General features: G+C 41.1%; 1 protein-coding gene across 6 annotated transcripts in view; it reads left to right on the plus strand.

The window, feature by feature from the left end:
* The window catches only part of MCTP2 (multiple C2 and transmembrane domain containing 2), a 184,733-nt gene that overhangs the window by 105,801 nt on the left and 60,139 nt on the right, over positions 1-18,793 (plus strand). For all 6 annotated transcript variants that reach the window (XM_014575411.4, XM_075897001.2, XM_014575410.4 and 3 more), the window contains 3 exons: positions 11,415-11,516; positions 13,062-13,136; positions 13,932-14,051. In XM_014575411.4, the coding sequence (XP_014430897.3) occupies positions 11,415-11,516; positions 13,062-13,136; positions 13,932-14,051 (297 nt within the window). The remainder of the gene's footprint in view (positions 1-11,414; positions 11,517-13,061; positions 13,137-13,931; positions 14,052-18,793) is intronic.

The raw sequence follows: 18,793 nt of genomic DNA on the forward strand, positions 1-18,793 counted from the left end.
TTTTAATGTGCTATTGGCTTGTATGAAATGTTCCATGTTGATCTCTGGTCTTGTATTTATTTATTTAGTGTTTATTATTGCAGAAGGTGCTGGTGGGGGGAGAAAGTAGATCAAAAATTTTTAGCTGTTATTTTATTTTATTTTATTTTATTTTATTTTATTTTATTTTATTTTATTTTATTTTATTTTATTTTATTTTTGAAGTGCAGGAAAACCAGAAGCAAACACCATTGTCAAGAAGTTGTAGTCATTCATTTAACAGCAAACAAAAATTGGCTGGTGTTTTAAAGCTGACTGGGACATAGTCCTCACTGAGGACTAGTTCCATAGGCTTGGTTAGGTGTGCGAGAGGAGGCAAGGTAGGGAAAAATTACAATTAAAATAATTAAGCAACAGGAACATGGCATTGGTATGAGCTTTGTATTACAGAGCACAGTCCAAACATCAGTGAGGGCATCCCTCTTTATAATGGCACTTCCTATTCTTTCTGCTTGAACCAATTAAGGAACATTCATCTTAGAAGTAATCTCATTGACTTCAGTGGGGTAACCTGTGTGCTAAAAATTGAGCATGCACTGAAGTGCTTTCCTAGATAACTTCTGAGCCTATCTGTGACTTTTTGAATGTGAACGTTATTAAACAGGGACAATTTAATTATTTTAAACAAGGAAGTTGCATAAAAAACTCTACATTAGTTGAAAAACATTAGTTCCAGCAACAATGTTAACATAGCCACAGTACGGATGTAGTGGATAGTATAACTTTTTTTCTGCTCTCTGTATATGTTAAGAGATGGTGGGGGATGTGTTACATGGCTTACTATATCACTGTTAATATTTTAAAAGATTTATCATTACAATGTACATGATATGTACAGCAGTGGGAGTGTTGCTGTGAGAAACAAGCAAATCAGGTCCCCTTTTATTTATGCAGCTAAATATTTTGGTGCAAAATTTTAGATACCCAACTATGAAAAACTCGGTTTAAGTAAAAGAACTGGAAACAGAAAATTCTGATGGATTAAAATGAGCTCCTCCTCTCTCCCCCCCCCCCTTTTTTAATTCCCTTCTATCCTCTGTTATCTCTTTTTGTGGGAATGAAAAATGGAGTTAATACAGAATGGTATGGATGGAGTTTAAATGCATTACTTTAGTAAATCTTACCATTTGATCCAAAGCCCACTGATGTCCAAAGGAGTGTTTCCATAGATTTCAATGGGCTTTGGAGCAGGTTTGTTATGAACATAATCTCATAATATGCAAAAGTGCTTCAAGTACTACATATCCATGTACATTCAGTCTCAGATTGGAATCACAGCCAGTTTTGCAGCCCCCTCTTTGCTCCCGTGACTCCATGAGTCCTTTTGAAGATTTATTTAGTGGCTTGAGTCACTGACGGCTGCAATTTTACAACAATATTAAAGTCGGCTTCATGTAAAGAAACATTTGATATTTACAGGGAGGAACAACTCTGAACATCTTTTATTTCATTTTTGATAGCATGGTTAATTTCCCCCCAAGTCCTCATATCCCTGATGTTGCTGGAAGCGAGTGGCTTGAGCAGCTGCTCTCCTGCAGAACCTGTGCTTGCCAAATGGTCTGCATGATTGGCAGCAGGCTGTGTGGGCTCACAGTGAGGAGATGTTAGATTTGGATCCTCTGTTGATTTTATAGGCATTTGTTGAGTATCCCTCAGGAAGCCTGTAATAAGGCATAGGAGTGGACTGTGAATGTGTGTGGTAAAGTCCAAACCCCATTCCGGCTGCGTTCTTTGTCCAAGATTGGAAATAAAAAAAAAAGTTGTTTATGCTGTCTCAAGCCAACTGAACTTCTTCTTTCCTTTCCAAACTTCTCTGCCTCCTATTTCATGTAAATCTAGTGTAAATATACTGTTCTCTGCCTCTGATTAAAAACCGTCTAGCACCTATTAACTTAATCTATTCAGTCAGAGAATTGCGGTTTTCCTGTCTCTGAAATCAGTATCCTTTTTTCTGAAATCAGTATCCTTTTTTTTTAAACCCAACGTTGTTACCACTTTGTCCATACATTTGAGTGCATTCTCTAAACTCTTTAATAGAGCAATAGCTGGAATCCCGTGGAGTTGTGGCTGGTAACCGCACAAACAGTCTAGTTTGTAGATGATTTGGCTTAAGCGTTGCCTGGCATTAAATCCCTTGGCGAAAACCAAAAATCATTTCACAATAATTTCTATCTCTTTGGTTAAAAATGCATGAGTTTTACTTGTGACCTGTTTGCAGATGAGATGCATTTACTTGTAGATAATTATGGGTGACAGAAATTCTCATCTTAATAAAAATAGACTTCAGTCTGTGTGCGTATGGTGGGGAGTATTCCCCAAATATTCAAATTTGAGTTTATATTTTAATTCAGATGTGCTCAGTCTTTTCTGAGGTTGATGCTGTGCACAAAATCAAGTGTGCATGCTTAATTATTGTGAATGCTCCTCACAAATGAATTTCAAGCTTAAAGGCACAAATATTATTAAAAAACAGTTGGCCTCTCATGTTCCATTGTGATATTTAACATTTGCACTTCACCCTGAATTTGTTTGTTCCATATATCATCCAATTTAGAAATGGACACATTAATATATGGCAAGAGGGAAGAGTTCAAAAAAGAATTTGTCAATCATTTCAAATTGTGTGTGCATTTCTCAAATTCATTTTCTGTTGGTGAAATGAATAAAGCAACATTTGCTGATCAAATTATTGGTTGTGGATTTTTATACAGCTCTAGCAATAATATTTAGTGCTTACCGTTTCTTTGGTTCTTTGAAAATTTAACTGATGTTTATAATGTCCCACTGAATGAGGCATCATCTACATTTTACAGATGAGGAGACTGTATGCAGAAGTTTTGACTTTCCCAAATCCCCACAGTGTGTCAGAGTGAGTCTGGATCAGCACTTGTGAAGTTCTGGCATCTAGCACTGAAATGAAGACTAGGCTTAATTTTGAGTGTTGCATGCACTGTAGCATGTGTTCTTTGAATGCGACTGTAACACAGGATCTCAGCATTGCTTAAAGCTGAGATAGGGACCACTGACCCAGATAAAAATCAGTTGGAGGCCACACACAGGTAAAAGGCAAATAAAATAAAATAACAAACAAAAAACCCAAATCAAAACTTAGACCCAACACTCACTGACTTGGCTGCCATGAGAGAGCACTCACACTCCAACCCTGCAGGGGAAGGGGACACCGAGGCTTGGAAACCAGCCATTGGGTTGAAGTGTGAGGGCTGGCTTGTCCTACTGCAAGGAGAAGCTTTGAGCCTCACCACAGGCCAGATCCAGGAATGCCATGGGCTAGAGCTGGTCCATGGACCATAGGTTCCCCACCTATAGCTTAAAGCATTTGAAGTTTAAAAAAAAAATTATACTAATGAAAGATGAGGAATTTTATAACATCTAGCTCGACAATATGAGGAATTGAAGCTTGGTATGTTGCAGCAAACTGTGGACCAAATACAGTGTATGTACTTTATGTAGCCTATCCGCAGGAGAACTTGGCTAAGAGAATGTTTTTCCATGATTTTTTTCTCTTACCCCTCTTACCTTTTACCCCTGCTTCTTACTAAAAGACCATAAGGTCGTTTTCATTTTTTTGCTTCCGAGGTGTCTATATTATACAAAGATGCAAGTTATATGGAAGATGGAAGCATGTAATGTGCTTCAATGAAGTTGAAAGCAAAGTATAATGGTCATATATAAAATATCCCAATGTTGGAGGGGCCGTCAGATGAAGTATTATGTCACAGGATGGAATGTTCTTATCTGTAGCATTATCAGCTTAATGTACACTCCAGCTGCACTCCTTTAACTAACAGGAAAAGGTCTGTAAAATATCCTCATCAAATAACCAAATGGGTTCAGTATCCAACAGCACAGTGACAATAACTAACATAAATGTCTCAGAGGTTTAATTTTCTAAGAGATGTCTCCGATTCAGAACATAGGGACCTGATCTTTCAAGATACTGAGTGCCCCATCTCCCTTGGGAGTTGAGGGCACTTAGCGTTTGACCAGTAATGCTTGGTGTTGCAGGATTAAGCACTAGATGTAACACTACAGTTGTATTATCATGCAGTGAGTGGGCTGAATACGTGGCTTACCATGCCCTCTCCCTGGGGAAGTTGCCTTTGAATAATTCCATGTGTTTCTTATGCTAGGCACTCTATGTTGCTCAGTGCAACTGTATGACTTTGTGCATTAGGGGGAAGAATTTCAGAAGTCCCAAATGCCGTAGACATTACCCATTGCCTAAATAAAGGGTGGTGATGTACAAGAGTTTTGCCCAGCTGTGTTGAGTCATATCATGAAGATATGACATTGGATTTGCATCAAAGGAGAATACACGGTAATGTTTTCCTTCAGTGCAAAAACAAACAAAAAACACACCTCACTAAAGCGTGTTTCTTTAAGATGAAACAAAGAACGGCCTTCCTTTCTTGAGTAAGGTTCCCGTGTTCTCAGTGTTGTATGTTATATGAACTATTGGTTTAACTATTTCATTAAAATTCTCAAGCAGTCAGTAAGGGGGTTGCTTAATCAATTGAGCATTTGCTAGCAACATCAATACCATGTTCAGTCACAGAATGAGGGTGTTTACAAGAACCATTCAGTAAATATATTCATTCATTTGAGAGAAACTCAATGCACTATTGGCCTGGATGGATAGAAAGCTGAGAGAGGACTTTACAATGGATTCATGCCTCAGTTCTCATTTGGTTTGAAGGAGACATCCAAGCTCAGATATAAAATCAAATTATTGGGAGGTACGTCATGGCATGGTGCGGGGTTGCAAAGGTGCATATCTGCAACTCTGGGCTGTTTCAGGTATGGAGCATAACGTAAGTTAGAGCAACCCTTGAGGCTGCCTTATTTTGTGTCAGCTTCCCTGTGATCACCAATGGGCTGCCATGTAATCCAAAATATTTCGAGTACAAAGCATCCCAGCCACCCCGGCCCCTCCCTGACATAATTCTGCCACATAATTCCTACATTACAAGGGAGGGCAACTGGGTGGAGGTAGCAGTGTAATGCTAGCTCTTTGTAATGAGTGAATTTCTCAAGTGCGTAGTCTGCTCTCCTTGGAACAGCAAGGAAAGGGCCATCGCAGGTTCCAGAATCTGCCTGACCGTACTTACTTGAATACTTAGAGCAGGAATGTCTAAAGATCAGTCCAAGGACTAAATTCACACCACAGATGCCTTCTCCCCCCAAAAATGAAGGGTGAGGCCAAAGATGATCATGTTCTTCAGTTCACTCAAGCAAGAAGTTTCTATTGGTTTGACAAGAAAGCAACAAATACAGGCAAATATGAGTGTCCATTTTAATATGGCATGATGCTCTCCCTTCTTTTGATGGAAAAATGCTGTTATGGGAAAGTCAACATTTTCCCATGGAAAACTTCCTGATTTTTTTTTTCCCTTTCATCAGGAAAATCTAACAGGTTGACCTGGATCAATACATTTGTAGGTCCAACTTGAACTGTTCTGTGTAGGGCAGTTAGATGTTTATCTGTGTCCTCCTAAACTACTGCAGTGCCTGAGGAGAGTTGTAATTCAGTGCCTCATGCTTTCTGGAAGAGTACATGTGTGGTTGAACTGTAGTAGTGCCTTATGGGAATCTCATGGTGTCAGCTGACTGGAAAGCCTGGCTGACATAAAAAAAGGGGGGCTTCAGGTGCTTGAAATAAAACTGATAGCTCAGATGGGACAAAGGTTGATTTCAAGCCAACTGGAAATGAAACATTTGAAAATTTCCATTTTATGAAAAACTTCAATATTTTGACTTTTGGTCCCACTTCAGGACAAAAATTGGAATTTCCTACAAGATGGACATTCTGGGGTTTTTTTCAACCATCTCTAGTCTCAGGTCTTGCCTCAGCTCTTGAAGTGACAATGGAAAGTCGGCGCTTTCTTTGCTTGTAAAGCTTGCAGGGGAATAGGGCATTTTAGATGAATTACTATGTTTAATAATCCTAGGACTGACTTACTTATTGCAGCCTATCTAGCAACATCACTCGTATTAGGACCCTGTATGCTAGGTGCATTACAAATTTAGAGAAAGCGACGGTCTCTGCCTCAGACAGCTAACAAACTAAAAGGCAGTGTGTTACCTGTGAATGTAAACAAGCAAGTAGGGTGGGGTAGGGAGGAGGAAGTTAGGAGAATAATGGTATACAAGGAAATTTTACCATCAGTATCAGTAACTGTAGTAGATAGATAACTCTTCTGTATGCATCATAACAAGGGTGAGTGAGTGTCGAAGGCATTTAAAAGAAGATGAAGTGGAAGCTTTATGGATTCTTTATGGATTGGAAGGGGGTTTGTTTTGTTTTGTTGTTTGATGGAAGAGCTTACAAGTAAACACACAGGGACTCTTGGGCAAAGCAGAAAACTGGGACTCTGAGCTATACCATTGAATACATGTTTTTTTAGGAATGAAGAAAAAAATCTGTAAGGTGAGTGTGTGTGTGTGTGTGTGTGTGTGTGTGTGTGTGTAGACAATAGGGTGAGCAGGTACATCATACTGAAGAAAACTTTTGGTTCTGAGAATTCTTCAAATTTTCTGTTCAAAGCTTTTCTTAGACATTACTTTGTCGTTTGAAATAGACCTAGCTGTGATGATGTAGGAATCTTTTTCTTCTAGCATATTGGTCTACCTAAAACCAAATTGTCTAGGAAAACCATCCTATCTGGCCTCAGACCTTACAAAAAGGAGCAAATCAATAAGTCAGACTTTCCTGCCCTAAGCTTTAAATCAACCTGTTACAGGCAATCTTGCACATAACCAGCTCTCCCAAACAATGCAGGCATTCCGTCGTGGGAACCAATCAAGGTCTAAAACAAAGGGTCTTGAAGGAGCAGCCTTAACCAGCTCTCTGCAGGGATCCTACCCTCTGCCATGTTGAAATTTAGATCAGAAGTGTGTGTGTGCGTAAAACACATTCCCTTTTTACCTAGATGTAATATTCAGTATTCATTGACAGCCTTCCCAGACACAAGTATTGCTATACACACAACTCATTGAACTAATTATTCAGTGAAATCTCTGGGGTACCTAGCCCAAAGCAAAAGTGATGATAGTTGGGGTTACAAACAGTAGGTCAGATTAAAGTATTTTCTATCTAGCTTCAGTTTATCTGTTCATATTTCCCAGAGCTCAAGGGAATCCTTCAGTTTATCTGTTCATATTTCCCATAGCTCAAGGGAATCCTTACAATGAACACAGCCATCCCAAGAGCCCTCAGTGCCAGACATGAGGCCGTCCCCACATAGCAGACCCCACCCTCCTCTCTACCCCTTTTCCCAAGCTCCGCCCTTGCTATGCCCCCAGCCCGCCCTCTTGCCTCCTCCCCATAGCATTGCAGCCCAAGGTATTACAGGGGTCTGGTGTGCCAGGTCTCTGCTGCTGCAGGGAAGCCAAGCTCATCAAGCTAGGACTGCAGTGCATCAGGCCCCTGTAATTCTCCAGGTTTCTCCCGTCTATAGGACGGTTGGGGTGGCTACTGCAGGGCCTCCAAAGACATGGGGCATTGAGTGGCTGCACCAAACCGTCTTATGTTTGGGATGGCTCTGGCCATGAGCAGCAAAGGTGTGGGGAAAAAGTGGACCCCAAATCAAAACATTTGAATCTCTCTTGAATGGCCACACAAGTGCACAGCTCCCAGGGAAATGTATGGCAGTGAAAGCTATCCTGGGCATTTTTCTTCTGAGAACTTTTGAGAGATGCTTCCTTTTTATTTCCATGTGACCAAGTGTACTAAAATTTCCCCACTGCATTTGTTGAATCAAACTGGGTGCTACTAGGGGTTGTTTAATTCAGTAGTCAACACAAAACATAAGGTAGAAAAACCACCACTTTATATTCAGTTTCCCCCGTTTTTGTTTTTAAGAAGGACAGGAAACTAGGAAATCAATGTGAATATTTTTGTGTTGGACTGAACTATAATTTCCCATTTCCTCTACACAAACTAAACAGAATTCAGAATAAGAAATAAAACTGATTGTATGTTAACTGATTGTTAACACTTCCAACAGATCTAATGTGAGTACAGTTGGTGAAGTATAATAGTAATGGTGATGACATTTAAAAGCACATTTCTGGCTTTTTAAAAGATCTTCCAAAGTGAAACATTCTCTCAGATTGTATAATTTGTTGCAATGGAGATTAATTCTTTGTTGATTCCAGACTTGCTGCACATGGAGCCACACCCAAAGCATTTGAGTCTGTTCTCGCTGTGTAAATCAGGAGAGAAATCAATGGAATTTGCTCTGGTATAAAAAGGCGTAATGCCAGAATCAAAGTCAGTAGTCGAGCTAAAGCTCTTGGCCGTGTTTCGTACTACTGTGTTTGATACTTTCCTTGTCTAGATTTTTGAAATCGATAATTAAATAATATGCACCGTGAACAGATAAATGAGTACTGCTTACCAGATTATTGTCAAGGATGTTTTTCCACACTAGGAGCAGAGGAAGAACTATGAGAAAGTGTATCAGAAAGATGCAGAAAATCACCAAAACATGTATAATTAGATTATATAATTCATTTTAGCTTTTGATGTTATTTTTAATTATCAGACATATACATTAAAGTCTGAATTGTATGTTGAGACACCTATTGTGGATGCGTGTTCACATATGCATCTCTGAGAAGATGTTTTCAGCAGCATTCCTTTTACTTGCTGCAGAAATGTCCAATGTGTTCTCCAGGATAACAGGCTGCCAGAGTTACTGGCCAAGAATCCAATACATCTGGATTACTTTGAGGCTTTAGATTGCTCTCATAATATTAAGGAAGAAAGTTGTGGAGATGATTGATTCTCTAAGGTCTATGGAAGGTGGTTTTTTTTTTTTTTAAATGGAGACCTGTAACACACTCATTGGCTGGTGGACGGGCTGTTTGGAAGACTCTATCTAAAAATTTGAGAGTGCCATTGGTTTCAGGCCTTCTTCAAGCAGATCTGATGTCTCTTTGGAGGCCTTTATTAGTGCTGTCTCTCCAGCGAGAATGATTCCATAGGATCATTGAATATTAGAACTGGAACAGACCTCGAGAGGTCATCAAGTCCAGTCCCCTGCCGTCATGGCAAGACCAAGCACCATCTAGATTATCCCTGATAAAATGTCTATCTAATCTGCTCTTAAATATCTTCAATGATGGAAATCCCACAACCTCCCTAGGCAATTTATTCCAGTGTTTAACCACCCTGACAGTTGGGAAGTTTTTCCTAATGTCCAACCTAAACCTCCTCTGTTGCAATTTAAGCCCGTTGCTTCTTGTCCTATCCTCGGAGGTCAAGGAGAACAATTTTTCTCCCTCCTCCTTGTGGCACCCTTTTAGGTACCATATGTAACATCCTTCTGTGGCTCATCTGCCCATAGGGAAGCTGACAGACTTGCACACACCCTTAGGCAAAGTGTATGGGGGTGCAACTCCATGTTCCTGGAAGAGATGGGGCTTTGAGTAGAAGGGGCAGGGCTTGGGTTACACTCTTCCAGTCATTACTGCTGGAGGTGTCTGAGCGCCCTGGATCCTATTGAATTGCTGGGCCCTGGGGCAGCTGTCTGCTTATCCCCTCGTTTGAGGGCCTGCCTTCCAAAGGTTCTTATATCACATCAGCTGGCTATGAGGAGTGAGTATAGACTTGGTGGTATTATGTCCATAACTAGCATGGGTGGGTTCATGGAGGGAATGACGGATGTAATACATAAAGGTTTCTTGTTAAGCAGCAGAGGTGAGTGAAAACTGTGATATGCATCATTACGAACTGTGTCAAAAGGGAAGCTATCCTGACTTCCCGAAGTGCTTTAATTCTTATCATATGTCTTTCATAAGGCTGCTTGAAAACTTTCAAACAAAACATAATCAGCACCTAGCAGCTCACATTGCATCCATATACTCTTGGAATATGAGGCATAAACATGACCCTACCACTAGTAGTGCTGTTATATTGAGGGACCTACCCCCCGACAGGTCCATATTTGGCAGCATTGTCTGAAACTGGTGGGCTGTGAAGTGAGCTGTGATGTATCCCCTTTATGTTTTATCCCATGTATGTTGCACCTGTATGTGGCTTGAAATGGTCATTTAATGAAAGCAGGATCAATCTAAAATCAATTAGATAGTGTACCATATATATAAAATATTTGAAAAATAAAACACAGACCTATCAATCCCAAAACCTCCTGTTTGGTGAATTTTTGGATGACGGCATTAGTTAAAACTGGAATTCCTGTTTGAATCCCATTGAGGATGCAAACTAGTTATTTATGGGGGCTCTCTTTCCTTTAACCATTAGCCAGGAAAACCATCAATCTGTTGAAAAACTATTCAGTGAAGAGAAGGTGGAGCAGCATTGGGAAGGAAATTACCTTTCCCTTGTTATCTGAAAACACTGCACTCCCGTTTTTGCTTTCTGCCCCTGCTTCCCTTCTCCCCCCCCCCCCCCCCAGCCTTTACCTATTTTCACAATGGCTTGTATGAGCACTTGTACTAAATTAATGCCTTGACAGCAATAGCTATTTTAAATATGGTTGCAATTTCAGGCCCCCAAATTTCCTCTGTTATCTTTAATCTTTGCGCATTACAGTCCCCAAATGGAGATTTTCGGTGAATGGCCGTTTTTATGTTGCTGCTGTTTAGAATTAACTGGTCTGCTTCCTAAAAAGCCAAATGTTTAATCAATACATATCCTACTGTGTATAATAAATACATTTCTGCCATCACTTTTGAAGAGAGGATGCCATTGATTTGAGCCAAATAGTTTGCAAAATGGTGAAGGAGATAGGTTGTTGGGGTTTTTTTTTCATAGATATTTAACATGATAGGGCCAACAGGCAGATTAGGGCATAGAAACAGCATCTGAAATTCTAAGGGGAAAGTCTTTTACAGGAATTTGTTTATTTTGAACATTTGTTACATTAACATTCGTTCCAGTTACAATGATTGATTGACTAGGACTCTTTGTTTTGTGGCTGATAATTTGACAACCTTTCAATTCTCCAAAATTTGGAGAATTGGTATTTTGATTTTTCTTGTTGTGTGTTTCTTTTTCTAATCTTTGGAAGAAAACATTTTAAATCTGCAATAACAGAGGCTGATTACTTCACATCAACTCACTGGCTTCCAGGACAGAATTTTCAAGCTTCAAGCTGGTAATTGTTGTACTGCTCTGCTATAAAAATATAAGGTCTGCAAATTAAAGTTGGATTGTAATAGTTTTAATCTGCAATTTTATAGTCCTCTGAGCCAATGGTCATGTTGCATTTCAGGATTTTACAATACTGTTATCTTTTCTGTGAGAGGGTAGTCGTTCAAAAGCTATTTTAGCAGCAGCAGAGAGTTAATATTTATTGATACACTTTATTCATTTATTATAATTTTAGATTAGAAATGGACAGCAATGTTCTTATTCACTGAAGAATAAAGACCTTGAACTTGCTTCAAAAGGAGTAATTTACTTGGAGTTGGAAGTCCTATTTAATCCAGTAAGTTTAAATGTTTTCACTTAACTCATCCTCTGCAAAAGAAACTGGAACGTGTAAGCTGGCTAGTGCCAAGGGGTTGGGCTTTTTAAACAAAGGAACTGAATGGAGAAGGTCCTGACCTGGTTGCATCTGGAGGGAAGGTTGGGCTTTATTTTTTTTTAATATAAAGAAATACTGGCAGATCACAGCGCTTCAACATTCCATCCAAGTTGATATTACAATGAAATGGCAGCTTTGGGCTGGAGATGACCACAGATGTTGTAGGATGAAGTGTGGGTTGTTGCACGAAAGGGCTTAATTTACAGCAAAAACAACAACAACAAAAAGGGAGTTAATGTTTGTTCTTATGCAGGAATTTTAATTTCTTCCCAGAAGGTTGACCCACAATAACCTTTTCAGAGGGTGTTGACAGGAACAAAAATTCAAAGCCACAAATATGGGGCACCACGCATGAAGTGGAGGTTGCAGCTTGCATATGTCCCACAATCTTTTACTGAGTTAAATTCTGTTTTACATTCAGTGTTGCAGGAGAGCATGAAACTCACTTCTTACTAGCCACTTTTTATGGTCATGTGGAAAGCGAAGTTTTATTTATTTCAGTGGTGGATAGGGACAATTTTGCCTTATATGGAGTTTAAGTTTGGGATGTTGCTATGAGGAACAATGATCACTGTTTTTTGGCAAAGAACAAGAAGCTAAAATAAATTATGCCCCCTACCCCATTTCCAGAGGCTTTCAAATATCTCCTAAGTCCAATTCTCTTTTTCAAATAGTCTGGAATCTATTTACTGTTGTAGCCATCACTGTAATGTCTGGGAACCTTGTTATAATATTTAGTTTATTGTATCCACCTAGCACAGTGGTAATATACAAGATGATTTATTTACAGATGATTTATTGAGGCCAAAGTAGGCTAGACCAAGGTCATACAAAAAACTTATGACCAAACCAGTGCCCTATCTATTCTTTTTCCTGTGGCTAACTTACTTTCTGTGGGCTACATTATTCCATTATTCACCTTTGAATAGCACGTCACTCGATGGGTCATTCCATTGACTTCAGTGGATCTATTCCTAGTGCAATGTAGTGTTCAGTGTGAATAAGAATATCACAGTCTGGATTAAGGGTTTTACAGAACTGTAAAATACTTTTGTCTGTTACTGGATATCCCTTATTATTTATACCTTATTATTGAATATGCAGCACAAATAGGACATTTGAGGTTGTGATCTTCAGTTCCTGTTTCTTTCTTTTCTGTATGGGGTTGATCCAACAAAAAGCACAGAAGGCAGTATGCTGAACTGTGTGCTGAGCTCAACTTTGGAGGTGGTAACACCATGCTGTCTGCCGCTTGGCAGCCAGTTAGCTCTGTTGAGTAACCTGGATTAGCACCATGTCTGTGCAGAGTAACTGATACGTATACCTAGCGCCTTGTCATAAACCCTTTAGCAACAGAAATAAATCAATAAGTAAAGGATACCCGAGCTCCAAGATAATATGATGCTACCAAGTTTGAATATTCTAAATAAATTATTTCTTCTTCAGGTAAAAGCAAGTATTAGAACCTTCAAGCCACGAGAAAAGCCCTTTGTTGGAGACAACCGGAAGTTTTCAAAGAAGGTAGGTTGACTCTGGGCCCAGCTATCACCTCTAGCTTTTCAGTATCCTCACTAGCACACCCAGATGATGGAACTAATGGAACAAACTCTATTCACATATAGAAACACCGAACACCAATATCAGCTCTGTGTAGATATTTTCATGTGCCTAAATGCTGATTTGCATTTGTACACCCTTACTTCCTGATCTAACTCTATGGTCCTACGGCCCACCTGACTTCTGGAGGGAAAAGAATAGCATAATAAAGAACGTTAACATATATGCATGTTGCACTATTAATGAAATATAAAACAAAAGCCTGTTGTTTGGTTTCATCCCTGAAGAATAAAGAAAAACAATAAGATATTATAGAAATATAATAAGATGCTAAATCAATTACTATAAAATCTATAGTGTTTAATTGAGATTAATACTCTTGCTATTTTTAGTCATCTGCAGCAAGAATACAATTCTATAGAGAGATTGGAATAAAACCCTAAACCCTAGGGAAAGAGACTCATTTTCTATTAAATTCTGAAGGAATTTGCCATAAAAGGTTTTTGTGGTGGGAAGAAAAGCTTTCAATCTTTTTTTCCTTCAGACTTTGCAGATTTTGAGGGTGGGGGAAACTCTGAAATCTTGTGGTGTCATACGAAAACACGTGGTTGCCAGAGAGAATCTCTGAAATAGAAGCGGTAGCATATGGACAAGCACAAAGGCAATTGTAGCTTGAATTGTCACTGTTTCTGAAGCAAAGTAGGAAATTGGAGCTTTAATTAAACTCTTTTCTCTCCCCTCCTCTCCGACATTTACCAGATCTTATCGAGAAATATTGATCGTGTGAAAAAAATCACCATGGCAATATGGAACACAATACAATTCCTAAGGAGCTGCTTTCTCTGGGAATCTACACTAAGGAGCATGGTAGCATTTGTGGTAAGAGGATTTCTTCATATCCCATTGAGTCATAGAGTACCCTTCTCTCCTTCTTGTTTTTGGTTGGTGTTACTATTATTGTCCTTCGGTTTTATTATTTGTCACTGTAGTGCCCACAAGACACAAGCTTGATGAGGGTCTCCATGTGCCGGAGGGTAAATGAACACAACAGTAATCCATCTAGCACAATCTCTCTCCCATACTTTCACCTATTGTAAAGGCTGCCTTTGCAACAGAACCCCTTCAGTGACTTTGTGTGGAGAAGCTATGTTGGCCAAAAGGCAGTGCTGGGGGCTTCCGAAGGCTCTTCCCATAAGGATTGGATGGGCCGCACTGACTCTCTCAATAGGCTCATGCAGAGGAGACTGTAATGACTATTGGGGAGCCTCACTGGGTCCCTGGGCAAGCTCAGGGGCTTGGCTTTGTGTTCTGGAAAGGGCGGAGCCTAGGACAGGAGGGGTGGGGCTGGGGCAGCTGGCCCTCAGTATCCCCAGACCATACCTCCCCAGCCCATAGCAACATCTGGACTGTGCAGCCCAGGGCTCTGCAGCATGTGGCGTGAAGCTCTGGTGGCAATTTAAAGGGGTCCAGGGCTCCTTCTATCATTGCTGTAGCTGTGGCTGGGAGCCTTAGGCCCTTTTGAATCACTGGGCCCTGGAGCAGTCGTCTCCCTTACCCTTCCCTCCCTTCCCCTCCCCCCATTAGTGGTCCTGATGACCGTGGACCTGGTGGTCACTCTACAATCCCCACAAAGGAGTTACAGAAGGTCACGTTGTCTGGAGTTGCACTAATGGAATGGGTACAGCCCTGTGACCTACCTCTGGCTGATAAAGCACTAGAAGAATGAGACTATAGGGAACAATCTTTTATTGAGGGGATAATATGAATAAATAGGGCTTTTCCGTTCCATCCTTCATTTCAATAAGACTGCCTTTTATTGTAGCTTAGTAATGCTTGCCTGCCCCGTTAGTCCAACTGCACACAAGCATGTCTGAGCTGACAATAATGGTCTCTTGCAAGTCTGTCTACCTGACTGTAATAATAACTATAAAAACAAAAGGTTTGGTCAGCAAGTACTGGTGTGGTCTGAGAACTAACAGCCAAGTTCCCCACCTATCTGACCCATTTTTTCAGCTGTATTCTCTGCCCCCCTCTTGTAGAAAATACCCTGTTTTAAGCTTTCTCATCCACTCAAGCACAAAGAGGTTTCTCCTCCTTTTTAATCAGTAGTGTGGCATTTTCTTCATGCTTGGAGTGTCTCGCATGCCATTAAAGGTTGCAGAATTGTTTTGTGATGGTCCAGAGTGGGGGAAAGTTTTTTTTTTTTGGGGGGGGGGGTCTGTGAATTATAAGTTGCTTTAGTGTTCTTTTGATGAAAACGCTTCACAGAGTATTTGTACAGATGAGTAAAGTGAGCTGTCACTGCTTGAAAGGAGTGCAGAGTAAAGATGGAGAAGCTGTCTTTTACTTTGCAGGTTGAGAGTGATAAGGCAGGCAAGACTGAGGAGAATGAGAGATTTTGTTTTTGTTTTTAACTTGTGTTGATCATGTACACAGTTGAGTCAGATGGATCAAGAGCTTGAAGGGGTGAAAATTAGTGTTTTCCAGTCCACTCACTGATTGAGGTACTAATTGATATACCTTTTCCTGTGATGTAGTCAGATGTACTGAAAGCTAAAGGGAAGAAAACTAAAATTAACAGAACCCTGTCCTATAGACTATGAAATTCTGGATAACTTGGACTGCCGTTCTTATGCTTGAGAGAGCATGAGTAATAGCTGTGGTTCTGAGACCTAGATCTGTATGTATTCTGAATGAGAAGGTAGGATTGGACTCTTAGTTGCAGCAGGAGTGTGGGAGTGAACAGACGGAACTACATATGTGTACATGCTGGAAATGGAAAAGAAAGTGAACCTATTGTTCTTTGAATGATGTCCCTGTGGGTGCTCCACTTTGAGATCTGGTGTGTTCTCACACCAGCAACCAGAGATTTTTCTAGCAGTGCCCTGCGCATGTGCAGTAGTGTCTCCTCATGTCGTTGGTGTCCATTAGACGTGCACGCAGCACCTTAGTTCCTTCTCTGCCATCCTTGGCAGCAGCTAGAGCTCCCCTAAAGTCACCCTCTTTCCACCTGAAATAACAAAATCATTAAATTCCCTCCGTTTTTCTCTCCTATCCAAGTTTTTACTTCTTCCCTTCCTGCCTTTTAAAAAACAAAAAAACAAAAATAAAAAAACCCTAAAACAACCCTTCCTCGAGTTTTCTTCTCTGTTCTTTCACTTCAAAATGTCTGGCTCTGCAGGGTTTAAACACTTCGACTTCTTCTTATGAAATCATTCCAGCCTCCGACGGCCACTCTTCCTGCATAAAGTGCCTAGGAGAGGCACATATGTCGGAAGTGTTCACACTGCTCGAACCACACAGTCAGAACGAGATAGGACCATGCCAACAGACTGAAAACTTTCCTATCTGAGAAGTTGTTACAACCTTTGCATGATGACTTTCCCTCCAAAAACAAAGGTGCGGACAAGACCAGAGGTATAGACAAAAGTTGTCCCTCTACCTCTGTAACAAGGCAAAAGTGAAAGCCTGGGTCTCTCCAGCTAAATCATTGCTCCCAGCACCGAGCTCATGCAGGGTGACAAGCCCAGCACTAGAGGCATGGCACCACCTAAACAATCGGGGCTGCTCAAGAGGACCCACTCTGAGCTGAGGCATAAGTTGGCAGTGCCAGTAGCACCGTTGGCACCAATGTCCACCATGCTGACCAAACAGCATGGGTCAGCACTGAAGACAGTCCTGGAGAGAGCACCACATGCGGCACCTAAGAGACCCCGCACCAAGATGTCTCCTCCTAGGATGCTGCCACCAACCCCATCCTTGGTGCCTCAAAATCTCAGGCCATATGGCAGCAACCATGTATGTGGTGAGACTAGCCAGACCACACATGAGATGTTTACAGGCATGGATTTCCATGGCCTCTACCCACTCCACGGACTCCCTACACAGACTTTTATAATACCACTGCATGTCCTCATCTCATTGCATTGGTGGACACCAGCCTCAGAACGTGCTGCGCAGAGTTCCGTTTCAGCAACCTGCTCCCTCAGTTACCACAGGACAGAAGCATCTCTTATGGGGCGGGGAGCTCATCTTGCACACCACACAGTGCAAGGGAAATGGTCTCACCATGAACAAACATTCCACATCAACCTTCTCAAGGTCAGAGTGGTACGATATGTGTCACTTCCTACCATCATCACCCACAAAATGATCAACATCATGACAAGCAATATGGTGTGTATGTACTACATCAGCTGGCAAGGTGGAGCCTAATCCACCTCCCTCTGTACAGAGACCTTAAATCTATGGAACTGATCTATCACTCACCATGTCAATCTTATTGTCACTTTCCTTGCCAGGAGACTTAGTTTGATGGTGGATAACCTCAGCTGTATCATTTCAGACCAGCATGAGTGTGAACGAGTCACTTTGCAAATGTCTTTCGCAAATGAGGCCAACCGGAAAGAGATCTGTTTGCAACCAAGTCAATTGAAAATGCCATCTATTTTTTTCCAGAGCAGCCCTAGGCAGAGGTTCTCAAGGGGATGCTTTCCTTCTAGAGTGGGATGCTCCCCTCCTATATGCATTTCCACTACTACCTCTGATCCATCGAGTGATAACGAAAATCAGACAAGACCGAGCACAAGTAATTCTGGTCGCACTGTCATGGTACAGACAGACTTGGCTCCCTTACCTGCATAAGTTAGTGATTGCAGATCCTCACACATTTCCCCTGCATCACAACCTGCTGACTCAACACCATGACAAAATTCTCCATCCTGATCCAGGGAAACTTCACCTGAAGGCATGGCTCCAGGATGCCAAAATTACCTGTTCCAACGCAGTTAAAAAAAGCTCATCAACATACATTTACAAGGGGATGAAGTTTTCACAGTAGGTAAAACAGAACCATCGTATCCCACGTGATACCACTCCCATACCAATAATACTTTACTACCTCTTGGCAGCAATCACAGCCTTCCACAAAACCACTGATAACACTTCTATTTTTGCACATCCCATCACCAAGTGTTTCCTTACAGGCTTTCAATATACTTTCCCATCAGTACGTCCACTGACTCCTATATGGGATTTGAATTGTGTCCTGAAGAGGTTAACCAAACTACCCATCGAACCAGTAGCCACTTATTCCTGGCTACATCTCTGAGATGTGTGTTCTCGTGGGTGTTCCACTATCCTCCCTCCTTCCCTTACTTTGGAGACTCTTTGGAGCTAGAACTAAGTTAGAAAAGGAATGGAGATGCCGTGCTGTGCACACACCTACCGGACACCAAAGGCATGAGGAGATGCTACCACGCATGCGCTGCACGGCAGGGCGCTGCTAGAAAAAAACTCTGGTCGACAGCACAAGGATGCACCAGCACCCAGAGTGGAGCACCTATGGGGACAAACATCTCAAAGAACCCACATGACTGCACCTGGTGAGCAACTTTCTTTCTTGGTGCCAGGTGCTCTGATTCAGCAAATTTCTTAAGCACTTGTTTAAAGTTAGGCATATAGTTAAGTATCTCGCTGAATCTGGGCCAAAACCAAACCTAGAGATGGGTCTGTTTCCAGGCTGTGGAGAAATTTCACAATGTTCGCTAGTGAAGGAAACTGAAACTGAAACACAAAGAAAAAAGTGCAAGTGTAGGAGGACTGAAAGTGGAAAAGTGTAG

Source organism: Pelodiscus sinensis, chromosome 14 (genome assembly GCF_052426305.1).
Source record: "Pelodiscus sinensis isolate ZL-2025 chromosome 14, ASM5242630v1, whole genome shotgun sequence".
NCBI classification, from domain to species: Eukaryota; Metazoa; Chordata; order Testudines; family Trionychidae; genus Pelodiscus; species Pelodiscus sinensis.